Source organism: Pecten maximus, chromosome 7 (assembly GCF_902652985.1).
Source record: "Pecten maximus chromosome 7, xPecMax1.1, whole genome shotgun sequence".
In the NCBI taxonomy this organism is placed as follows: Eukaryota; Metazoa; Mollusca; class Bivalvia; order Pectinida; family Pectinidae; genus Pecten; species Pecten maximus.
Genome location: NC_047021.1, coordinates 3671889 through 3693751, shown reverse-complemented (window position 1 = coordinate 3693751; position 21863 = coordinate 3671889). Strand labels below are relative to the sequence as shown.

The 21863-nt window shown below is 39.7% G+C and overlaps 1 protein-coding gene across 1 annotated transcript in view; it reads left to right on the top strand.

The window, feature by feature from the left end:
* Positions 1-5438: 5438 nt before the first annotated feature.
* The window catches only part of LOC117331366, a 56572-nt gene continuing 40147 nt past the window's right edge, over positions 5439-21863 (top strand). Inside the window, exons 1-3 of the mRNA XM_033890054.1 lie at positions 5439-5573; positions 12838-12936; positions 16759-17070. Of these exons, the coding sequence (XP_033745945.1) occupies positions 5483-5573; positions 12838-12936; positions 16759-17070 (502 nt within the window). The 5' untranslated portion in view covers positions 5439-5482. The remainder of the gene's footprint in view (positions 5574-12837; positions 12937-16758; positions 17071-21863) is intronic.

The window sequence follows — 21863 nt, the reverse complement described above, 5'->3', positions numbered from 1 at the left end:
GACCATGGTGATAGAATGATTCTACCCTAGCGGTCATTGTGTGGCCATGGTGATAGAATGATTCACCCTAGCGGTCATTGTGTGGCCATGGTGATAGAATGATTCTACCCCAGCGGTCATTGTGTTACTCCAATCTCATGTTGATTTTCCATCAGCTTTATTTTATATACAGTAGGTAATTTCCCAATTATCAGTTCTTGTTCTGTATAAAATGACTTTTGACCTATCATAGTTATGAAAAAAATGTTTGGCTACCCTACAAGTAGCAAGAACTGGGCAGAGTCAACCCACGTATATATGCATAAAACACCATGGAAACACGAGGACTTAAGATTATTCTAATTCCATGTAAAACGTTTACGTTGAGAAGGTATCGATGAGATGAAGGTCGATACAGCCGCGGGACGTAAAAGTAACGAAGATGAAAGTCGAGCAACCGCGCGATGTAAAAATGCGAGACGTTTAACATAACGAGGGGTGAAGGTCGATACAATTTGTGAGACGTAAACAATGAAGGTGAAAGTCGATTAAATGGCGAGACATAGACGTGACCAAGTGAAGGTCGTTCTAACCGCGTGATGTGAAAGTAACGAAGGTGAAGGTCGATAAAAAGGCGAGACGAGACGTAAAAATGACGAAGGTGAAGGTCGATAAAAAGGAGACGTAAACGTGGCGAAGGTGAAGGTCGATCAAACCGCGAGACGTAAACGTAACTTAGTCGAAGATCGATAAAAAGGCGATACGTACACGTAACGAAGATGAAGATAGATCAAACCGCGCGATGTAAGAATGCGAGACGTAAACGTCATTATAAGCGTTACATATAAGTAAATTCGAAACCGGTCAAATCGACACCATTGAGATTTCATTGCAAGCAAAATCTCTGTAGTGTGTACGCGTTCAACACCGTGGCCGTGGCAACGATTATGTATACATTATATTACCTTTTCAAAAAAAAAAAAAAAATAATAATAATAATAAAGTTCACTTCAATAAATAAATATTAATAATGATTAAAATTGACAAGACCCCGTACACTGTTATGGAGTCGTATAAAGAAATCGCGGACTGCGGCAACATTGATCGACATTGGCTTCGGTGTTCTTAAATGGATAAATATTAGCCTAATTGATTGAATTTTAATACTGAGAGTTAAAACTGACGGCGGAATACGATACCGGGTAATTACCGGAGGTATAGAAGGGAATAAAAGACAAATAAAAACATGACATTAATGCAACAATTTAGCGTACGAAAACAGCAGTGTTCACCAAGCTTCGGTGTGACATAGAGGGAAGGACACCGAGGTCATCGAAAACACCCGGTATACCAGCAACGTTCAACTAGTCAGCAGGGGTACCGGAAACCGATAACCACCGTCGGACACATTTGTCATGGCGACAGACAGCATAAGTTCGTAATGCTGTTGTAAGGAACTTTTCATAAACGACCAGAACTGATAAATATTCGCCCACGAAGGAGATTTTTGACCGCGTCTGACCCGAGTCATTGCCGAAAGTTAAATAGTCAACAACCAATAGTCCTTGAAAATCTCCTTCTGATGTGTAGAGAAAATTAACAAGTCTAATAAAAAATAATCATATAATCCCTCGTGTGTACCGGCTCAATGACCCTGTGATTGATAACCATTGATACTAACTCTTTCGAGTTACTGTCATACTAAGGTTGATCGAAATCCGTTTAGAAATGACGTCGCTATAAAAGTATTCTATAAATAGTTACAGCTAGCTTGTCCTTGACCTTGGCAGTCCGATCAAGGTAGATCCGGTTAAATATGAAGTCGTGACAGCGCTGACAAAGATTGTCTGTAAATAGCAACGGTAACCTTGTCCATGACCTTGGCAGTCTGAAACACGGAACTCTCTCGATGTGTACTCATGATTGACCAATGTATGTAGTTTGATTGAATCCTATAAAAATGAAGTCACTTTAGAACACCGACAAAGATATTCTGTAAATAACAACGGTGATCTTGTCCTTGACCTTGGCAGCCTAAAAATAGGAAATTGTACGATGCACATATATACTCATACTTGACCAATGTATGGAATTTGGTTGAAATCCGGGGGAAAATGAAATCACTGGAGCGCTGACAAAGATTTTATATAAATGGCAACGATGACCTTCCTTGACAGCCTGACAAACGGACTCGTTTGAGGTATACATACTTTATTTATGAAGTTTGATTGGGATCCAGTTAAAATGAAGTCGCTAGAGCACTGACAACAGGGGAATATACGAACACACGTATGTACAGCATACAGTTTCGTCGCGAGAGGATATTAAATTATCTGATAACAACCTTATTCACGTTATATATATCGATTTTTAAACGCTTTAAATAACGTACGATTCGATATGACACTGATCTATCATGGCTCATACCATATATGGTTATTAAAATCACCAAATATTGAAATTCTGTCAAGCGCCTTAAAATCATATCTAGATTTCTCGTAGAAATGCTTAAAGTTTTATGTTTAACTGAACGAAAAATGATTAGCTGTCAGGAGCTAAGATTATTTTGTATCGATTGGGATTATGTTATATAGTTCACAATTAATGGTATTTTACTCCACATCGGTTTCAATCTTAATTAGCTTTCTTACAGAATTACACGGGACGTTCTTAACGTATTTGATTTGTCAACACTCCTGTTCTGTAAATCGATAAAAAAAACGTCTACTTTTTATACGAAGGTTATTTAACAAGTAATTAACGATCTCTCCAATAGTTGCCTGTGGAAATTGACCTTACAACATATTGTTTAGCAAAGTCTGCTCTGGGTTGATAGAAATTAAAGATCTGGCAAATTTCTCCGTTGTAAAATACACGGTCTCCGACGTTCAAACGTATTGGCGCCGCCATGTTTGTTTACAAATGCACGATTTTGGAGGGGAAAGATTGTAACAGCCGTGACTCACGAGCGTGTATTATTGACACGAGAATGTATTACTGGCAAATAATACACGATTTTAAACCAATCAAAACTGGCGTTGCATAGCAAACGTGGTAGAATCCTCTGTAATGTGCTATCGTAATTCTAATTTTAAATAGATAAACGACGACAACAGACAGAATTATAGGGGAACCCTCGAAATATACAGACAACAGACAGAATAACAGGGGGATCCTCGATATATACAGACAACAGACAGAATTACAGGGAACCCTCGATATATAGAGACAACAGACAGAATTACAGGGGAATCCCTCGATATATACAGACAACAGACAGAATTACAGGGGAATCCTCGAAATATACAGACAACAGACAGAATTACAGGGGAACCCTCGATATATACAGACAACAGACAGAATTACAGGGGAATCCTCGAAATATACAGACAACAGACAGAATTACAGGGGAACCCTCGAAATATACAGACAACAGACAGAATTACAGGGGAACCCTCGATATATACAGACAACAGACAGAATTACAGGGGAACCCTCGATATATACAGACAACAGACAGAATTACAGGGGAACCCTCGATATATACAGACAACAGACAGAATTATAGGGAATCCTCGATATATACAGACAACAGACAGAATTACAGGGGAACCCTCGATATATACAGACAACAGACAGAATTACAGGGGAACCCTCGAAATATACAGACAACAGACAGAATTACAGGGGAATCCTCGAAATATACAGACAACAGACAGAATTACAGGGGAACCCTCGATATATACAGACAACAGACAAAATTACAGGGGAACCCTCGATATATACAGACAACAGACAGAATTACAGGGGAACCCTCGATATATACAGACAACAGACAGAATTACAGGGGAACCCTCGATATATACAGACAACAGACAGAATTACAGGGAACCCTCGATATATACAGACAACAGACAGAATTACAGGGGAACCCTCGAAATATACAGACAACAGACAGAATTACAGGGGAACCCTCGAAATATACAGACAACGCACAGAATTACAGGGGAATCCTCGAAATATACAGACAACAGACAGAATTACAGGGAACCCTCGATATATACAGACAACAGACAGAATTACAGGGGAATCCTCGAAATATACAGACAACAGACAGAATTACAGGGGAACCCTCGAAATATACAGACAACAGACAGAATTATAGATTATCACAAATAACATAGATTAGTGACAATCTGTCCCCGTAAGATCATCACACATATCATAGATTAGAGATAATCTGTCCCCGTAAGATCAAATAGATTAGTGATAATCTGTCCCCGTAAGATCAAATAGATTAGTGATAATCTGTCCCCATAAGATCAAATAGATTAGTGATAATCTGTCCCCGTAAGATCATCACACATATCATAGATTAGTGACAATCTGTCCCCGTAAGATCATCACACATATCATAGATTAGAGATAATCTGTCCCCGTAAGATCAAATAGATTAGTGATAATCTGTCCCCGTAAGATCAAATAGATTAGTGATAATCTGTCCCCATAAGATCAAATAGATTAGTGATAATCTGTCCCCGTAAGATCATCACACATATCATAGATTAGAGATAATCTGTCCCCGTAAGATCATCACACATATCATAGATTAGAGATAATCTGTCCCCGTAAGATCAAATAGATTTGTGATAATCTGTCCCCGTAAGATCAAATAGATTAGTGATAATCTGTCCCCATAAGATCAAATAGATTAGTGATAATCTGTCCCCGTAAGATCATCACACATATCATAGATTAGTGATAATCTGTCCCCGTAAGATCATCACACATATCATAGATTAGTGATAATCTGTCCCCGTAAGATCAAATAGATTTGTGATAATCTGTCCCCGTAAGATCAAATAGATTAGTGATAATCTGTCCCCATAAGATCAAATAGATTAGTGATAATCTGTCCCCGTAAGATCATCACACATATCATAGATTAGAGATAATCTGTACCCGTAAGATCATCACACATATCATAGATTAGTGATAATCTGTCCCCGTAAGATCATCACACATATCATAGATTAGTGATAATCTGTTCCCGTAAGATCATCACACATATCATAGATCAGTGATAATCTGTCTCCGTAAGATCAAATAGATTAGTGATAACCTGTCCCAGTAAGATCATCACACATATCATAGATTAGTGATAATCTGTTCCCGTAAGATCATCACACATATCATAGATTAGTGATAATCTGTACCCGTAAGAGAATAGTTTATAGAAGTATGTGCATTGTGCATAATTTCAGCGTCAACGATAGAGTTTGTTGTACTCTGCAATGAAGTACGTCAATTATAATTAACGATCTCTGTGGGTTTACCCAGTCCATGTAATAGGCGCTGGAACATTGATTGGTTAGTCTATGATATGCTAATATTCCGGTATCTGTGTGGGAGATCCGATTGGATTTAACAATGTGTATATATTACAATACCACCTATCCCAGTCCGTCATCACTGTCGCGGCTGTGGACGGCTACAGCTGGAAATGTCGTTAACTATCGCCATACAAATAATCTTGTCGTTTATTCTGACCGGACGTGGACTTACCTACATAGTTAGCTCTGGACAGGAACCAGGTAAGTTATGATACAGTTTTGTTGTATTAGTATTTTTTCTATCGGGATATTTGACCGTGTAATTTTGTTGTTATATTTGTAGATGTGTGAAATGTAATAAAAGTGTGTTCTGGGTCTGTTTCTATAGGCTAGTCAGCTATGGTGTTGGTAAATAATGCAATGTACCAGTTAATCATAAACTAAATATCCAGTTTAAAATCGGGCTAGAGATTGATAACTCCTATTTTTATGAAGCTTATTAATTGATTCCATAAAACTCATTGTAGTCTGCAGGTAGTGCGTAGAATTTCTTGTCGCTCCCATTGCATGACCATAAGAGGGACTAAATTTTGGATCCCTGTCGTTCTTCAGTCTTAACAAATCCCTTCTTTCTAACACTGAGTCCCTGTGACGAAAACGGAATACCCAGCAATGTGGAGTGGGAGGACTGGTCCGCTTTCTAAATCATACACTACATGTTTGTATCTTACACACATGGCGGCTGTCCATAGACTCTAATGTTGATAGGACGTTAAACATTAAAAATCCAACCAGCTAAGAATTACTTAAAATCCAGAAAGCAAACCCCTTCTGATACATTACGGTAACAAAATCCCGAAACCGAACCCCTGTGAAACAATATGTTCACAAAATCCCGCAACCGAACCCCTGTGAAACAATATGTTCACAAAATCCCGAAACCGAACCCCTGTGAAACAATATGTTCACAAAATCTCGAAACCGAGCCCCTGTGAAACAATATGCTCACAAAATCCCGCAACCGAACCCCTGTGAAACAATATGCTCACAAAATCCCGAAAAGGAGCCCGTGTGATACATGTTTACAAAATTTCGAAACCGAGCCCATAGATATGATACATTAACTGTGATACTAACAAAACTCCACAACCGACCTCCTGTGACATATTATGTTCGTCCCTTGTCAGTTAGTACAATATCAGTCTTCTTTAAACAGAGGTTGTTAAATGTACTCATGATTATTCCCTCTGACCGAGTTAGTTTAATTCAAATGACCCCATGGTTAGATTTCGCTCTTTTTCTCCCGGCATTTGGTATCGGGCAAACATTTGAACACACAAAATTAGATAACTGACACATCACTTTTTGATAAAGATTTCAAGATTCAAACTTTTTAGCTATAAACACTCGATTTGTCAGCCAGCAGAGTAATAACTTGATTTTCCCCAGACAAACCTCGTTTTAACCTGGTCCATTGAGAGCACCTGTCAGGTGGACTTCACGTTCGTTTGAATATCATAACACCCTTTTATCAGCCATGACACGAACATCTTTACTATTGAGTTTAAAGCTTTCCAAAAGTCCTAAGTGATAGAAATACTAAGTACTGTCACTATGTATTTGATAATATATAACAAATAGACATAAATTCATATCTAAATAGATGCTAGTAATGTAACATTTTGTGTGTCGGTAACTAACGTTTTATCCCCACGTTATTAGAGCAGAATGAATAGTTTTCCGTTATCATCTTTACTGAAAGCCATTCCGGTCCCACCATCGCCCGACAACATGTATAACTAACACCATTTATTAATGATTATACACAATTTGGTGTTATTATAAGAATCATTGTCATTGTTATTGAAATCAATTACAATAGTTATTTGTCCCCTGTGGAATGTCACGAACTGTCAGTAGCGTTGGTTCAGACTGATGGGCCCGATTTGGTCATTCTGACGACATTCGCATAGAACTCACGCAAGAAAATCGTAATAAAAATCACAAACAACTACCACGATTCTGACCAAAATTCGACTGTAAAAAGTATACAAACATAAAACCATGAGATATATTATCACACAGGCAGTGAGAAGTGTATTGTTAAATATATGTTAATATACATTGATTACCATGTCTGGTAAGATCTACGCGCGGTTAGTTGTACACATCCTGTATAAATTACACGTGTATATAGATAAACACATCTTATAACCTTTACACGCAATGTAACATGTATATGTCTTCTAATATTTACACGTGCTGTGATATTAACAAGTGTTCTAACATTTACACGTGATGTAGTATTAACAAGTGTTCTAATATTTACACGTGATGTAGTATTTACAAGTGTTCTAATATTTACACGTGATGTAGTATTTATAAGTGTTCTAACATTTACACGTGATGTAGTATTTACAAGTTTTCTAATATTTACACGTGCTGTAATATACAAGTGTTCTAATATTTACACGTGATGTAATATACAAGTGTTCTAATATTTACACGTGATGTAATATACAAGTGTTCTAATATTTACACGTGATGTAGTATTTACAAGTGTTCTAATATTTACACGTGATGTAATATTAACAAGTGTTCTAATATTTACACGTACTGTAATATTAACAAGTGTTCTAATATTTACACGTGCTGTAATATACAAGTGTTCTAATATTTACACGTGATGTAATATACAAGTGTTCTAATATTTACACGTGATGTAGTATTTACAAGTGTTCTAATATTTACACGTGATGTAGTATTTACAAGTTTTCTAACATTTACACGTGATGTAGTATTTACAAGTTTTCTAACATTTACACGTGATGTAGTATTTACAAGTGTTCTAATATTTACACGTGCTGTAATATTAACAAGTGTTCTAATATTTACACGTACTGTAATATTAACAAGTGTTCTAATATTTACACGTGATGTAGCATTTACAAGTGTTCTAACATTTACACGTGCTGTAATATTTACACGTGTACTTACATTTACACGTGCTGTAATATTTACAAGTGTTCTAACATTTACACGTGCTGTGATATTTACACGTGTACTTACATTTACACGTGCTGTAATATTTACACGTGTACTAACATTTACACGTGCTGTAATATTAACAAGTGGGTCTAATATTTACACGTGATGTAGTATTAACAAGTGTTCTAGCATTTACACGTGATGTAATATTAACAAGTGGGTCTAATATTTACACGTGATGTAGTATTTACAAGTGTTCTAACATCTACACGTGTTGTAATATTAACAAGTGTTCTAATATTTACACGTGATGTAGCATTTACAAGTGTTCTAATATTTACACGTGATGTAATATTAACAAGTGTTCTAATATTTACACGTGATGTAGTATTTACAAGTGTTCTAACATTTACACGTGCTGTAATATTAACAAGTGTTCTAATATTTACACGTGATGTAGTATTTACAAGTGTTCTAACATTTACACGTGCTGTAATATTTACACGTGTACTTACATTTACACGTGCTGTAATATTTACAAGTGTTCTAACATTTACACGTGCTGTGATATTTACACGTGTACTTACATTTACACGTGTACTAACATTTACACGTGCTGTGATATTTACACGCGTACTAACATTTACACGTGCTGTGATATTTACATGTATAGTATTAGCTATATAGAAAATTCGACAATACAAAAACAGAATATACTTATCATAATGAAAATATTATAGTCGAACAATTTTATGCAACAGGGAATCTGCTGACAGTATCAACTGTTACAGGACATGTACTGACACTATCAACTATTACAGGACATGTACTGACACTATCAACTGTTACAGGACATGTACTGACACTATCAACTGTTACAGGACATGTACTGACACTATCAACTGTTAAAGGACATGTACCGACACTATCAACTGTTACAGGACATGCACTGACACTATCAACTATTACAGGACATGTACTGACACTATCAACTGTTACAGGACATGTACTGACACTATCAACTGTTACAGGACATGTACTAACACTATCAACTGTTACAGGACACGTACTGACACTATCAACTGTTACAGGACATGTACTAACACTATCAACTGTTACAGGACATGTACTGACACTATCAACTGTTACAGGACATGTACCGACACTATCAACTGTTACAGGACATGTACCGACACTATCAACTGTTACAGGACATGTACTGTCACTATCAACTGTTACAGGACATGTACCGACACTATCAACTATTACAGGACATGTACTGACACTATCAACTGTTACAGGACATGTACTGACACTATCAACTGTTACAGGACATGTACTGACACTATCAACTGTTACAGGACATGTACTGACACTATCAACTGTTACAGGACATGTACTGACACTATCAACTATTACAGGACATGTACTGACACTATCAACTGTTACAGGACATGTACTGACACTATCAACTGTTACAGGACATGTACTGACACCATCAACTGTTACAGGACATGTACTGACACTATCAACTATTACAGGACATGTACTGACACTATCAACACTAACAGGACATGTACTGACACTATCAACTGTTACAGGACATGGACTGACACTATCAACAGTTACAGGACATGTACCGACACTATCAACTGTTACAGGACATGTACCGACACTATCAACTGTTACAGGACATGTACCGACACTATCAACTGTTACGGGACATGTACTGACACTACCAACCGTTACAGGACATGTACCGACACTATCAACTGTTACAGGACATGTACTGACACTATCAACTGTTACAGAACATGTACTGACACTATCAACTGTTACGGGACATGTACTGACACTATCAACTGTTACAGGACATGTACTGGCACTATCAACTGTTACAGGACATGTACTGACACTATCAACTGTTACAGGACATGTACTGACACTATCAACTGTTACAGGACATGTACTGGCACTATCAACTGTTACAGGACATGTACTGGCACTATCAACAGTTATAGGACATGTACTGACACTATCAACTATTACAGGACATGTACTGACACTATCAACTGTTACAGGACATGTACCGACACTATCAACTGTTACAGGACATGTACTGACACTATCAACTGTTACAGAACATGTACCGACACTATCAACTGTTACGGGACATGTACTGACACTATCAACAGTTACAGGACATGTACTGACACTATCAACTGTTACAGGACATGTACTGACACTATCAACTGTTACAGGACATGTACTGACACTGTCAACTGTTACAGGACATGTACTGACACTATCAACTGTTACAGGACATGTACCGACACTATCAACTGTTACAGGACATGTACTGGCACTATCAACTGTTACAGGACATGTACTGACACTATCAACTGTTACAGGACATGTACTGGCACTATCAACTGTTACAGGACATGTACTGACACTATCAACTGTTACAGGACATGGACTGACACTATCAACTGTTACAGGACATGTACCGACACTATCAACTGTTACAGGACATGTACTGACACTATCAACACTAACAGGACATGTACCGACACTATCAACTGTTACAGGACATGTACTGACACTATCAACTGTTACAGGACATGTACTGACACTATCAACTGTTACAGGACATGTACTGACACTATCAACTGTTACAGGACATGTACTGACACTATCAACTGTTACAGGACATGTACTGGCACTATCAACTGTTACAGGACATGTACTGACACTATCAACTGTTACAGGACATGTACTGACACTATCAACTGTTACAGGACATGTACTGACACTATCAACTGTTACAGGACATGTACCGACACTATCAAGTATTACAGGACATGTACCGACACTATCAACTGTTACAGGACATGTACTGACACTATCAACTGTTACAGGACATGTACCGACACTATCAACTGTTACAGGGCATGTACCGACACTATCAACTGTTACGGGACATGTACCGACACTATCAACTGTTACAGGACATGTACTGACACTATCAACTGTTACAGGACATGTACTGCCACTATCAACTGTTACAGGACATGTACTGACACTATCAACTGAACATGACATGTACTGACACTATCAACTGTTACAGGACATGTACTGACACTATCAACTGTTACAGGACATGTACTGACACTATCAACTGTTACAGGACATGTACTGACACTATCAACTGTTACAGGACATGTACTGACACTATCAACTGAACAGGACATGTACCGACACTATCAACTGTTACGGGACATGTACTGACACTATCAACTGTTACAGGACATGTACTGACACTATCAACTGAACAGGACATGTACCGACACTATCAACTGTTACGGGACATGTACTGACACTATCAACTGTTACAGGACATGTACCGACACTATCAACTGAACAGGACATGTACTGTCACTATCAACAGTCTATTGCTATTTGATTTTGTGATTTCTTTTCAAATAGTGGTAATTCTCGACAACAACGCTATGATAAGTGACATATACATTATTAATCCACCCCGAATGAAGTTGATACCTTGGGGATTATTGACGATATTGGGTTCGGTGCTTGTTCTTGTTATTAATTGAACATTAGCCCCGGGACGTTACTTTGGCAATTGCCGCATGTTTTTCATGTAGATATACCACAGATACCTGTCCATTGTTGAGGACATTACAGTAGGCCCACCATGCTGACGCCTTGAAGTAATACACCTATATGGTCCTATTGGTATCCTGGACATGTTATATTAAACTTTATGATCGTTTAAAAGCTGTGCTTACGGGAAAATGATATTGTTTGAGTTTCCATACCAGTATAACACGAGTTTAGAGATGTAATCTTAATGAGTATTGGCACTAACACCGCGCTTAAGTAAATTCTGGATGACGTCCTCATCGTGATGAAAAAATCGAATCTAAGATCTTTAAAAAAAGGCTCGTTTAAAGAGAGCCATGTACTGTTTGTAGTGTGTATTACTGGTAGGACAGATGATCGGCCTCTGTCTCTAGAAGGTCTCTGGAGGTACACAAGCTTGTAGGTAGAGGACAAATGTGCACAATGATTTACATGAACAAATATGTTAGGGCAGCTTTAGGTACACAGTAATTTTCCTGTTCTAAACTACGTACATTGTATTGCTTTAAAAGAATTTCCTTTGTAATTTGAAAATCCCCAAATAAGTAATTATCTATTGTTCTTACAATTAAATTTATTTTGGGGTATTTTATACGTTTTACGATATTTGAGTTATACATGGTCATATGTACTATTAAGGATGTGTTAAGTAAAAAAATACTTTAATGGAAATAATGAAAACAGATATAATGAAAACAGAAATAATAAAACATTAGGAGCGAAATACCTGTCAAATCGAGTACATTTCCGTTCTCGATGAGCAAATCAATTACAAATCAAAACAAATTATACGCTACAATAAATATGCCATTTGTCATATATAATAGAAATTGGTTAAGTATCGGATTACAATGAGTCTAGTTCTGTTATCCAGCTTGCCTGTCAGTGGACTGTCGCAACGGTGGTACCATTGACAATGGCACATGTCAGTGCCAATGTAGCGCCAATTTCACTGGACTGGAATGTGAAACAGGTGAGTGAGACTTTGTTATTGACAGGTGTGTGAGACTATGTTATTGACAGGTGAGTGAGACCATGTTAGATACAGGTGAGTTAGACTATGTTAGAGACAGGTGAGTGAGACTATGTTAGAGACAGGTGAGTGAGACCATGTTAGATACAGGTGAGTGAGACTATGTTAGAGACAGGTGAGTGAGACCATGTTAGAGACAAGTGAGTGATACCATGTTAGAGACAGGTGAGTGAGACCATGTTAGAGACAGGTGAGTGAGACTATGTTAAACAGGTGAGTGAGACTATGTTAGAGACAGGTGAGTGAGACTATGTTAGAGACAGGTGAGTGAGACCATGTTAGAGACAGGTGAGTGAGACCATGTTAGAGACAGGTGAGTGAGACTATGTTAGAGACAGGTGAGTGAGACCATGTTAGAGATAGATGAGTGAGACTATGTTGAAACAGGTGAGTGAGACTATGTTATTGACAGGTAAGTGAGACTATGTTAGAGACAGGTGTGTGAGACTATATTAGAGACAGGTGAGTGAGACTGTGTTAGAGACAGGTGAGTGAAACTATGTTAAACAGGTGTGTGAGACCATGTTAGAGACAAGTGAGTGAGACCATGTTAGAGACAGGTGAGTGAGACCATGTTAGAGACAGGTGAGTGAGACTATGTTAAACAGGTGAGTGAGACTATGTTAGAGACAGGTGAGTGAGACTATGTTAGAGACAGGTGAGTGAGACTATGTTAGAGACAGGTGAGTGAGACCATGTTAGAGACAGGTGAGTGAGACTATGTTAGAGACAGGTGTGTGAAACCATGTTAGAGACAGGTGAGTGGGACCATGTTAGAGACAGGTGAGTGAGACTATGTTAGAGACAGGTGAGTGAGACTATGTTAGAGACAGGTGAGTGAGACCATGTTAGAGACAGGTGAGTGAGGCTATGTTAGAGACAGGTGAGTTAGGCTATGTTAGAGACAGGTGAGTGAGGCTATGTTAGAGACAGGTGAGTGAGACTATGTTAGAGACAGGTGAGTGAGACTATGTTAGAGACAGGTGAGTGAGACTATGTTATTGACAGGTGAGTGAGGCTATGTTAGAGACAGGTGAGTGAGGCTATGCTAGAGACAGGTGAGTGAGACTATGTTAGAGACAGGTGAGTGAGACTATGTTATTGACAGGTGAGTGAGACTATGTTAGAGACAGGTGAGTGAGACCATGTTAGAGACAGGTGAGTGAGACTATGTTAGAGACAGGTGAGTGAGACTATGTTATTGACAGGTGAGTGAGACTATGTTAGAGACAGGTGAGTGAGACCATGTTAGAGACAGGTGAGTGAGACTATGTTAGAGACAGGTGAGTGAGGCTATGTTAGAGACAGGTGAGTGAGACTATGTTAGAGACAGGTGAGTGAGACTTTGTTGGCGACAGGTGAGTGAGACTTTGTTGGCGACAGGTAAGTGAGACCATGTTAGAGACAGGTGAGTGAGACTATGTTAGAGACAGATGAGTGAGGCTATGTTAGAGACAGGTGAGTGAGACTATGTTAGAGACAGGTGAGTGAGACTATGTTATTGACAGGTGAGTGAGACTGTGTTAGAGACAGGTGAGTGAGACTATGTTAGAGACAGGTGAGTGAGACTATGTTAGAGACAGGTGAGTGAGACTATGTTATTGACAGGTGAGTGAGACTGTGTTAGAGACAGGTGTGTGAGACTATATTAGAGACAGGTGAGTAAGACTACGTTAGAGACAGGTGAGTGAGACTATGTTAGAGACAGGTGAGTGAGACTATTTAGAGACAGGTGTGTGAGACTATGTTATTTGAAGGTGAGTGAGACTATGTTAGAGACAGGTGAGTGAGACTATGTTAGAGACAGGTGAGTGAGACTATGTTAGAGACAGGTGAGTGAGACTAGGTTAGAGACAGGTGAGTGAGACAATGTTAGAGACATGTGAGTGAGACTATGTTATTGACAGGTTAATGAGACTGTGTTAGAGACAGGTGAGTGAGACTATGCTATTGACAGGTGAGTGGGACTATGTTAGAGACAGGTGAGTGAGACTATGTTATTGACAGGTGAGTGAGACTATGTTAGAGACAGGTGAGTGAGACTATGTTATTGACAGGTGAGTGAGACTATGTTAGAGACAGGTGAGTGAGACTATGTTAGAGACAGGTGAGTGAGACTATGTTAGAGACAGGTGAGTGAGACTATGTTATTGACAGGTGAGTGACACTATCTTAGAGACAGGTGAGTGACACTATCTTAAAGACAGGTCAGTGAGACTATGTTAGAGACAGATGAGTTAGACTATGTTAGAGACGACAGGTGAGTGAGACTATGTTAGAGACAGATGAGTGAGACTATGTTAGAGACAGGTGAGTGAGACTATGTTATTGACAGGTGAGTAAGACTATGTTAGAGCCAGGTGAGTGAGACTGTGTTAGAGACAGGTGAGTTAGACTATGTTAGAGACAGGTGAGTGAGACTATGTTATTGACAGGTAAGTGAGACTATGTTATTGACAGGTGGGTGAGACTGTGTTAGAGCCAGGTGAGTGAGACTGTGTTAGAGACAGGTGAGTTAGACTATGTTAGAGACAGGTGAGTGAGACTGTGTTAGAGACAGGTGAGTGAGACTATATTATTGACAGGTGAGTGAGACTATGTTATTGACAGGTGAGTGAGACTATGTTATTGACAGGTGAGTGAGACTGTGTTATTGACAGGTGAGTTAGACTATGTTAGAGACAGGTGAGTGAGACTATGTTAGAGACAGGTGAGTGAGACTATGTTATTGACAGGTGAGTGAGACTATGTTATTGACAGGTAAGTGAGACTATGTTAGAGACAGGTGAGTGAGACTATGTTAGAGACAGGTGAGTGAGACTATGTTAGAGACAGGTGGGTGAGGCTATGTTAGAGACAGGTGAGTGAGACTATGTTAGAGACAGGTGAGTGAGACTATGTTAGAGACAGGTGGGTGAGGCTATGTTAGAGACAGGTGAGTGAGATTATGTTAGAGACAGGTGAGTGAGACTATGTTAGAGACAGGTGAGTGAGACTATGTTAGAGACAGGTGAGTGAGACTATGTTAGAGACAGGTGAGTGAGGCTATGTTAGAGACAGGTAAGTGAGACTATGTTAGAGACAGGTGAGTAAGACTATGTTAGAGACAGGTGAGTGAGACTATGTTAGAGACAGGTGAGTGAGACTATGTTAGAGACAGGTGAGTAAGACTATGTTAGAGACAGGTGAGTGAGACTATGTTAGAGACAGGTGAGTGAGACTATGTTAGAGACAGGTGTGTGAGACTTTATTATTGACAGGTGAGTGAGACTATGTTATTGACAGGTGAGTGAGACTATGTTAGAGACAGGTGAGTGAGACTATGTTAGAGACAGGTGAGTGAGACTATGTTAGAGACAGGTGAGTGAGACTATGTTAGAGACAGGTGAGTGTGACTATGTTAGAGACAGGTGAGTGAGACTATGTTAGAGACAGGTGAGTGAGACTGTGTTAAAGAAAGGGGATGCTTATTTCTGTCATTTATATAATGATAATCATTGCGTTATATCAGTGATAAGAACTCATCTTGGTTGTAAAATCTGGGTTTTTTTAAAGACTAATGCTAAACGTAAAAATACATGCTTGAGTAAATACATTGATTGAGAAAAATATACTGTACCTTTTCAAATTAAAGACAAAATCAATTACAGTTGTATATTGTATTAGATAAACTACAGTAGGGATAACTCTATGATGACCTACAGAAAGCAAATTGAAGTGAATATTTGTATGTAATACATTTTTTTTTAAATTTAATTTTAGAGATTGGAAGGTCTGCGTGGCCTGCTGGACAGTATTCCATACCAATGTCCAGTTTCGGCTGTCCGGAAGTTGACAGATTTGGCTGGACTTACGGCTTTGTCAACCTGACACTTCCGGACTCTTCGAGATCCCAACTTTGGAATGATGACGACCACATGAGTGTAGAACCACACATCATGGGCCCGTTCCACACACACGTTAAAATGATCAATTTCTGCTCGAAACAAAATACAATGATCGATGATTCTGAAGACAGAAGTTGGCCTATTGGTGATTATTGTATCTACCAGGCCGGAGACAAATGTCCTACAGGTATGTTTCATTAAAGTTTGTACTAGCAAGAAAAACTTTTGACGAAGGACGTAAAATTGTATTATTGTCCCTTACTGTTTTGTAGTTTAAATCTCATTATGACGTATGAAAACAGGCATATATTCATGCAAAGGTAACAATAACTCATAATAAGCCAGGTACCACGTCGTGGAATGGGTACGAGTGTAATAGGACTAGAGACGTAATATAACGGTGACATTAAAGTCACACGAGTGTAACAGGACTAGGGACGTAATATAACGGTGACAATGAAGACACACCAGTGTAACAGGTCTAGGGACGTAATATAACGGTGACAATGAAGACACTCGAGTGTAACAGGACTAGGGACGTAATATAACGGTGACAATGAAGACACTTGAGTGTAACATGACTAGGGACGTAATATAACGGTGACAATGAAGACACACGAGTGTAACAGGACTAGGGACGTAATATTACGGTGACAATGAAGACACGAGTGTAACAGAACTAGGGACGTCATATAACGGTGACAATGAAGACACACGAGTGTAACAGGACTAGGGACGCAACATAACGGTGGCGATGAAGACATGAGTGTAACAGGACTAGGGACGTAATATAACGGTGACATTGAAGTCACACGAGTGTACCAGGACTAGGGACGTCATATAACGGTGACAATGAAGAAAGACGAGTGTAACAGGACTAGGGACGTCATATAACGGTGACAATGAAGAAAGACGAGTGTAACAGGACTAGGGACGTCATATAACGGTGACAATGAAGAAAGACGAGTGTAACAGGACTAGGGACGTAATATAACGGTGACAATGAAGACACACCAGTGTAACAGGTCTAGGGACGTAATATAACGGTGACAATGAAGACACTCGAGTGTAACAGGACTAGGGACGTAATATAACGGTGACAATGAAGACACTTGAGTGTAACATGACTAGGGACGTAATATAACGGTGACAATGAAGACACACGAGTGTAACAGGACTAGGGACGTAATATTACGGTGACAATGAAGACACGAGTGTAACAGAACTAGGGACGTCATATAACGGTGACAATGAAGACACACGAGTGTAACAGGACTAGGGACGCAACATAACGGTGGCGATGAAGACATGAGTGTAACAGGACTAGGGACGTAATATAACGGTGACATTGAAGTCACACGAGTGTACCAGGACTAGGGACGTCATATAACGGTGACAATGAAGAAAGACGAGTGTAACAGGACTAGGGACGTCATATAACGGTGACAATGAAGAAAGACGAGTGTAACAGGACTAGGGAAGTAATATAACGGGGAACAATGAAGACACACGAGTGTAACAGGACTAGGGACGTAATATAACGGTGACAATGAAGACACACTAGTGTAACAGGACTAGGGACGTGATATAACGGTGACAATGAAGACACACGAGTGTTACAGGACTAGAGACGTACTATAACGGTGACAATGAAGACACACGAGTGTAACAGGACTAGGGACGTAATATAACGGTGACAATGAAGACACACGAGTGTAACAGGTCTATGGACGTAATATAACGGTGACAATGAAGACACACGAGTGTAACAGGACTAGGTACGTAATATAACGGTGACAATGAAGGCACACGAGTATAACAGGACTAGGGACGTAATATAACGGTGACAATGAAGAAAGACGAGTGTAACAGGACTAGGGACGTCATATAACGGTGACAATGAAGACAGACGAGTGTAACAGGACTAGGGACGTAATATAACGGTGACAATGAAGACACACGAGTGTACCAGGACTAGGGACGTAATATAACGGTGACAATGAAGTCACACGAGTGCACCAGGACTAGGGACGTAATATAACGGTGACATTAAAGTCACACGAGTGCACCAGGACTAGGGACGTCATATAACGGTGACAATGAAGACACGAGTGTAACAGGACTAGGGACGTAATATAACGGTGACAATGAAGACACACGAGTGTACCAGGACTAGGGACGTAATATAACGGTGACAATGAAGACACACCAGTGTAACAGGTCTAGGGACGTAATATAACGGTGACACTGAAGACACACGAGTGTAACAGGTCTAGGGACGTAATATAACGGTGACAATGAAGACACACGAGTGTAACAGGACTAGGGACGTAATATAACGGTGACAATGAAGACACACGAGTGTAACAGGACTAGGGACGTAATATAACGGTGACAATGAAGACACACGAGTGTAACAGGACTAGGGACGTAATATAACGGGAACAATGAAGACACACGAGTGTAACAGGACTAGGGACGTAATATAACGGTGACAATGAAGACACACGAGTGTAACAGGACTAGGGACGTATATAACGGTGACAATGAAGACACACGAGTGTAACAGGACTAGGGACGTAATATAACGGTGACAATGAAGACACACGAGTGTAACAGGACTAGGGACGTAATATAACGGTGACAATGAAGACACACGAGTGTAACAGGTCTAGGGACGTAATATAACGGTGACAATGAAGACACACGAGTGTAACAGGACTAGGGACGTGATATAACGGTGACAATGAAGACACACGAGTGTAACAGGACTAGGGACGTAATATAAGGGGAACAATGAAGACACACGAGTGTAACAGGACTAGGGACGTAATATAACGGTGACAATGAAGACACACTAGTGTAACAGGACTAGGGACGTGATATAACGGTGACAATGAAGACACACGAGTGTTACAGGACTAGAGACGTACTATAACGGTGACAATGAAGACACACGAGTGTAACAGGACTAGGGACGTAATATAACGGTGACAATGAAGACACACGAGTGTAACAGGTCTATGGACGTAATATAACGGTGACAATGAAGACACACGAGTGTAACAGGACTAGGTACGTAATATAACGGTGACAATGAAGGCACACGAGTATAACAGGACTAGGTACGTGATATAACGGTGACAATGAAGACACACGAGTGTAACAGGACTAGGGACGTAATATAACGGTGACAATGAAGATACACGAGTGTAACAGGACTAGGGACGTAATATAACGGTGACAATGAAGATACACGAGTGTAACAGGACTAGGGACGTAATATAACGGTGACAATGAAGACACACCAGTGTTACAGGACTAGGGACGTAATATAACGGTGACAATGAAGACACACGAGTGTAATAGGACTAAGGACGTAATATAACGGTGACAATGAAGACACACGAGTGTAACAGGACTAGGGACGTGATATAACGGTAACAATGAAGACACACGAGTGTAACAGGACTAGGGACGTGATATAACGGTGACAATAAAGGCACACGAGTGTAACAGGACTAGGGACGTAATATAACGGTGACAATGAAGACACACGAGTGTAACAGGACTAGGGACGTAATATAACGGTGACAATGAAGACACACGAGTGTAACAGGACTAGGGACGTAATATAACGGTGACAATGAAGACACACGAGTGTAACAGGACTAGGGACGTAATATAACGGTGACAATGAAGACACACGAGTGTAACAGGACTAGGGACGTAATATAACGGTGACAATGAAGACACACGAGTGTACAGGACTAGGGACGTAATATAACGGTGACAATGAAGACACACGAGTGTAACAGGACTAGGGACGTAATATAACGGTGACAATGAAGACACACGAGTGTAACAGGACTAGGGACGTAATATAACGGTGACAATGAAGACACGAGTGTAACAGGACTAGGGACGTAATATAACGGTGACAATGAAGACACACGAGTGTAACAGGACTAGGGACGTAATATAACGGTGACAATGAAGACACACGAGTGTAACAGGACTAGGGACGTAATATAACGGTGACAATGAAGACACACGAGTGTAACAGGACTAGGGACGTAATATAACGGTGACAATGAAGACACACGAGTGTAACAGGTATATGGACGTAATATAACGGTGACAATGAAGACACACGAGTGTAACAGGACTAGGGACGTAATATAACGGTGACAATGAAGACACACGAGTGTAACAGGACTAGGGACGTAATATAACGGTGACAATGAAGACACACGAGTGTAACAGGACTAGGGACGTAATATAACGGTGACAATGAAGACACACGAGTGTAACAGGACTAGGTACGTAATATAACGGTGACAATGAAGACACACGAGTGTAACAGGACTAGGGACGTAATATAACGGTGACAATGAAGACACACGAGTGTAACAGGACTAGGGACGTAATATAACGGTGACAATGAAGATACACGAGTGTAACAGGACTAGGGACGTAATATACGGTGACAATGAAGACACGAGTGTAACAGGACTAGGGACGTAATATAACGGTGACAATGAAGACACACGAGTGTAACAGGACTAGGGACGTAATATAACGGTGACAATGAAGACACACGAGTGTAACAGGACTAGGGACGTAATATAACGGTGACAATGAAGACACACGAGTGTAACAGGACTAGGGACGTGATATAACGGTGACAATGAAGACACACGAGTGTAACAGGACTAGGGACGTAATATAACGGTGACAATGAAGACACACGAGTGTAACAGGACTAGGGACGTAATATAACGGTGACAATGAAGACACACGAGTGTAACAGGTATATGGACGTAATATAACGGTGACAATGAAGACACACGAGTGTAACAGGACTAGGTACGTAATATAACGGTGACAATGAAGACACACGAGTGTAACAGGACTAGGTACGTGATATAACGGTGACAATGAAGACACACGAGTGTAACAGGACTAGGGACGTAATAT